The 5,383-nt window shown below is 54.9% G+C and overlaps 1 protein-coding gene across 1 annotated transcript; it reads right to left on the reverse strand.

Moving 5' to 3' along the window:
• Positions 1–1,199: 1,199 nt before the first annotated feature.
• CABP4 (calcium binding protein 4) lies at positions 1,200–5,084 on the reverse strand. The gene is made up of 6 exons (XM_006893405.1): positions 4,716–5,084; positions 4,181–4,211; positions 3,940–4,083; positions 1,844–1,953; positions 1,421–1,568; positions 1,200–1,228 (listed from the first exon to the last, which is right to left on the reverse strand). The coding sequence occupies exons 1-6, from the start codon at positions 5,082–5,084 to the stop codon at positions 1,200–1,202; spliced, it is 831 nt and encodes a 276-aa protein (XP_006893467.1).
• Between the last annotated feature and the right edge of the window lie 299 nt (positions 5,085–5,383).

Raw genomic sequence — 5,383 nt, forward strand, 5'->3', positions numbered from 1 at the left:
TCTGATTTGGTTTCTGATATGGTTTCAATAAATCTGAGGACTTAAGTCTATATTTAATTATGGAAAATTCTCACCATCGTCTCTTTTAATATTACCACATGTCCATATTTTCTCTTTCCGAGATGCCTAATAAGTTCTAACTTTTCCGTATTTTTCAGGTTTTATCTATCAGTGCTTCATTTGGCTGATTTCTGTGCTATAAGCTCCATGTTCATTTAGTTTCTCCTCAACTGTGTCTAAACTGCTGTTTTATGTCCTCATTTCTTTTCCATTGTCTTGGCTGTAGCTCTTTGTTTCTAGAAGTTCTCTTTGACTCTTTTACAGTGTTTCTGTTCTTTTTCCATGCTGTCCTGTTATCACACATCCACCTCTCTTCGTTTATCTTCGCAATGCGAATTCTTGTTTCTTCATTTTCTAAGTATTCTTTTTGGTAGTATATTTCCTTTCATGATTTCAAAATTTTTATCATGAATTTATCTTCAGAAGTGCTTAATGTCCTTGGTTAAAAAAGTTCCGCTTCCTTCTTAGTTTTCCAATTTCTTCAGCTATTTACACCATAGAGGCCAACTACTTGGCTGCATGGTATCTCAACTTCTTCCTCCCTAGGGCCCTGGTCGTCTCTACAAACTTCCTTGCCACTTTCTAGGCTGGTACGTGGAGTATGTCATGGCCTCTTGAAGAAGCACACGTGGTGCGCTGGATTAAGCACTGGGCTGTCAGTGGTTCTAATGCACTGGCTGCTCCACTGGAGAAAGACGAGGCACTCTGCTTCTGTAAAAATTAAGTCTTGGGTGCCCTTCAGGGCAGTTCTACTCTGTCCTATAGGATGGCTATGATTTTTTTTTATTATTATTTGTGCGTGTGTGCCGTCAAAAAGGATCTGACTGGAACAGGAGGAGACTGGACTACGATTTCTTAAAGTCACAAAATTGTGGTATTTCCAGAGAACTGGGGACACTGGGGAATGATAGAGGTGTTTGAAGACCAGGTCCCTCCAGGCAGTTCGAATTAAGGGTAAGTGAGAGCAGTGAACTCACTCACGAGCAGATGCCTTGACCAGCAGCGGTCTTGCAGCAGATGCAGCGGAGCACGCTCAGGGACATCCAGCCCTTCTGTCCAGTGGGGGATTGACAGCCTCTGGGAGGCGCATGCGCCCTGGAATCGCTCTGGGTCCGCAGCTGGCTCCGCCTCCCGGAGCGTCAGGGGACGGAGAGCATCATCACAAACTCTACGGAGAGGGCGCTTGCGTCAGGGGCGGGGCTTGTGTCAAGGGCGGGATCTGCGTCGGGGCGGGGCCTCGCGTCGGGGGCGGGACCTTGAGTCGGGGGCGGGGTCTGCTCCTCCCCTTCCCCGTGCAGTTTCGTAGGCACCAGGCTTTCTCCTCCGCACGGAGACCCATACCTGGGGTGCGGAGACTCACCGTCAAAGTCCACGGTGCCGTCCCCATTGAGATCCACCTCGCGGAGCATCTCGTCCAGCTCAGACCCCTCCAGCGGCTCACCCAGCAGTGCAGGTGCTGCTTCCCGCAGCTCCGCCACCGTGATCCGTCCATCTCGGTCCCTGTCGAACTGGGGTCCCGGAAGGATTCAGCAGTTCTCCAAAAGGGGCCTCTGCCTGCACCCATCTGCTCGAGCCACTTCGGCCCGCATGCCCCTGTCTTAGCCCATCCTAGTCTTCCCCTCCCTCCCAGGCTGAAACAGGACCTCCCCTCCTCCAGGAAGTCTTCCTGAATCTCCAGCAACCTGGGGTCCTGTCCAGTCCAACCCCCTCCCGGGAATACCTGGCCTCAGTGAGAAGCCAGTTAGGACACTGACCCCACCCCACCCACCTGCCCCAGCCCCACCTCTCGGAAGGCAACGAGCAGCTCCCGCACCCCCAACATGTGCGCCGTCTCCTCCCGCAGCTTCGGGCCCATCATTTCCACGAACTCCTCGAAGTCCACGCGGCCACCCACTGTGGACCCAAACAGGGAGTCACAATGGTGAGGGCTGGGGCCCAGAGCGAGAGTTCTAGGGCAAGTGTGTCCTGATTTCACACCTGGGAAGGGACACTGGAGGCCAGGCTCTGGGGGGCAGAGGACAGATGGGGCCAGGGCTGCCTCTCTTTTCAAGGGAGGGAGAGAAAGAACACCAGGCCAGAAAGCCCCTAGTTCAAGACCAGGCTCTGCTGTTGACCATACATGACCTCGAGTGACTTTCCCAGTCCTCTCTCCCTGGCCTGGGTGAAGCTAAGGGAGCCCACTTCTCAGTCAGGATCAGAGCTCACGGACAGGAAAACACTGGCGCTCATTCAATCAGTTCCTTAGCATCAGCCCAGTGTGCCAAGTGGAGCAGTGCTCCGCAAGATATCCAGTGATGGGTTTTCAGAAACAAATGGCCAAACCTTTTTCCTAAGGCTGTGAACTTGCACCTCCAGCTTCTACCTTAACCAGCTATAGCACCCAGACATTCCTGGAGTGCATGAGCCCAACTGAACCCTACTTCTGTCCAGTCATTTCTTAACCTCCACTGAGTTTGTGAGGCTGTGAATTTTTATGGAGGGAAACTGCCACATCTTTATCTCAAAGGGTGGATTTGAACTGCCAACCTGTCAGTTAGTAGTCTGACACATCATGCACTACACCACCAGGAGGCCATTCAACTCAATAGACTCTACTCTTTGAGTATGAACTGACTCATAGCTCACCCTCCAGCCGGTTCTCAGAGCTTTAAATTCCACAAGAAGAGATTGCCTGTATTTCTCCCTCCAAGCAGCTAGAGGATTCAACTGCCTACCTTTGGGTTGGCAGCACAATTCTTCACGGCTAGGCCACTGGAGTCCCTAGGAGGGCCAGTAGGCTATGGTAAATGTCTCTGAAAAATCACCCTGCAGTCCCTCAGTCCTTAGAGGCCATCATTAGCACCAGTGGCCACTTCACGTCAATTCTGGAAAGCAGTGCTGTGCCTTGTTCAGGTCAGTGGTTAAGTCATGTCAGTTTTGGAAAAGAAAGAAGAAATAGAGGAGTCCCAGGACCCAGGAATAGGATCTTTGTCTGGAGGGAAATTGGCACAAGAATCACACAATGAATCCCAGAGGCGCACGGTTCGAATCCACCAGATGCTCTGCCGGGGAAGGAGGGACAATTTCCTCCTATACCAGTCCGATCTGATTTGACAGTACACTCACACAAAAATAATAAAAGTAAAATAAAAAAAAGAATCACACAATGGCCCGTTGGACATCTAGTCCCGACCAGCCCTGGGGCCCTCTCACCAGGTCCATCCTGCCCTGGGGCTCCCCTCTACTTCTACATCACCCCTGGTGTGGGTTAGTGGGAACTCCAGAGATGAGGCTCACAGACCCGCCCCCCCCCCCAGGAAAGGCCTTTCCTCCTCCCAAACCAAACTCACTGAGGTCAATTCTGACTCACAGTGACCCTCCATGGGTGTCTTGGACTGGAAATCTTTATGGGAGGGACTGGTCGTCTTTCTCCCAAAGGCTGCCTGGTGGACTCGATCTGCCAGCCTTTCGGTTACTCTACCAGGTCACTTTCTTCTTTATCTCAGGACAACCCTAATTCAGGCATCACCCACAGCCTCCTCCAAGAGACCCATGGGCAAGGCCACAGAGGAGCTGGGGGAGAGAGACAGGCATCTGGTTCCAGCCTGGAGAGGACTTTGTAAGGAGTCCAGTGCCTGGGCCAGGGCAGCAGGAAGGGGACATGGAAGGCTGCAAACAGGCAGGACCCCTAGCCCTGAGGCCCTTCCGGGTTTACATGGGTGCCTTCCTTGCCCCCTTGATACACCAGAAGTGGAAGCTTGGATGCTGGTAGCTCCTGGGAACTGTCACCTCCCTCACCCCCCCATGGCAGATCTCAGAGGCAACCCCCACCCCTGACTGCTCCCTAGAACCTAGAAACATGGGGAGAACTGGGAGGACTACAGGGGACCCCACACTGACTCCGCATCTTGACGTGCTGTGAGACTTCTATGAGCTCCATCTCCGTGGGCATGTATCCCAGTGTCCGCATGCAGGCACCCAGGTCCCTGTAGCCGATGTAGCCGTCTTGGTCCGTGTCGAACTCCTCAAAGGCCGCCTGAAGCTCTGCCAGGCGTGGGAGAGGTCAGGTCCAGCCCACTAGGTCCAGGACCCTGGACACTGCTTTGTCTCCCCACGCACAGCCCCTGCAGCAGACACTCACCATCCAGCTCCTCGGGGCCCAGCTCGCGTTCCTGCAGGTGGATAGCCAGCGTGTCTTCAGTCCCCTCAGCTCCATCCCCACCCCGTCCTTCCCTTCAGTCACTTCCTGGCCACTGTCCACGGTTGCCTTGGAAAAGTCCGTGGGCAGGGCCAGCCCACAACATTGAGGTGGGAGTGTGGATGCATGGGGGGGTGGGAGCACAAGAGCACAGGGCCCCCCCGTTCCTGTCCACACAGGCCTGGGGTTCTAGCTCAGTCTGGCTGAGACGTAAACCAGCCAAAACCAAATGCAGCGCGGCCAAGTCAATGCCGACTCTCAGGGTCTGTCCGTGAAGGATGGAGAACTGTTCCTTGGTTGCCAAGTCTGCCACGTTTACTGCCTCTTCCTCCTTGTGGACTCAAGCCACTGACCGTTTGGCTAGTAGCCTAGTGCTTTCCTACTGTGCCACCATCAAGGCTCCTGAGAAATGGGGACAACCAGGGCCAAGCCCAAGGACACCCGTCCCCTCCGGCCCAGACCCCGAGAGCCTCCTCACCTTCCCGAAGACTCGGTTGAGCAGAGGCCCGTACGTCTTCTGGGCAGCTTCCTGCTGGGGGTCAGGTCGGTGCCGGTGGGACTGACGACGAGAAGGTGGGGTCTTGGAGGCTGTGGGGGGCAGTGCCTCCTGCCCCTCTACTGGCCTTGGGGCCACCTTGCTACTGTCTGGGGCCTCAAATCCCTGGGCTGAGGCCTGCTCCTGAGAGCCACCAGAGTTCTTGTGGGACCCGTGGCGGCCCTTCTGGGACCCGTGGCGGCCCTTCTCCTTTTTGCTCTTCTTCCGGGTCAAGGAAGGGCCTTCATCCCCACCCTTGGGAACCTCAGCTGAGTCTGAGCCCAGACGGCCCCTTGCCTGCTCTGTGGCCATGTGAGGAAGGCAGCCGGGCTCCAAGATGTGGCCCAAGAAGCACTCTCAGCTCTGGATCCACAAAGCTGCTTATGCCCCCCCCCCCCAACTCTGGGAGCCAAAGGCCTGCACAGGGCCCTGAGGGGGATTAAGGTAAGTGAGGCAGGCAGCCCAGGCCCTAATCCTGGCTCTGCAGTGGGGGTGGCCAGGACCCCTGGCAGGTAGGTCCGAGGGCTGAGAGCTGTGCAGTTAGCAGCGGGGTGTGTGTGTACAATCAGCCTTAAACCCCAGCTCCGACATTATTAGCTGGGAGCTAACCA

The sequence above is a fragment of the Elephantulus edwardii genome, unplaced genomic scaffold (genome assembly GCF_000299155.1).
Source record: "Elephantulus edwardii isolate Elephantulus edwardi_28Jun2011 unplaced genomic scaffold, EleEdw1.0 scaffold00126, whole genome shotgun sequence".
NCBI lineage: Eukaryota > Metazoa > Chordata > Mammalia > Macroscelidea > Macroscelididae > Elephantulus > Elephantulus edwardii.

What these genes read in the sequence shown, in the direction of transcription:
- CABP4 (XM_006893405.1), bottom strand. Translation starts at nt 5,084, where the DNA reads ATGGCCACAGAGCAGGCAAGGGGCCGTCTGGGCTCAGACTCAGCTGAG. An exon ending in GGGCCCCGAGGAGCTGGATG is followed by an intron (nt 4,084 to 4,180) that starts GTGAGTGTCTGC and finishes CACGCCTGGCAG; the next exon opens with AGCTTCAGGCGGCCTTTGAG. An exon ending in ACAGCACGTCAAGATGCGGA is followed by an intron (nt 1,954 to 3,939) that starts GTCAGTGTGGGG and finishes TTGGGTCCACAG; the next exon opens with TGGGTGGCCGCGTGGACTTC.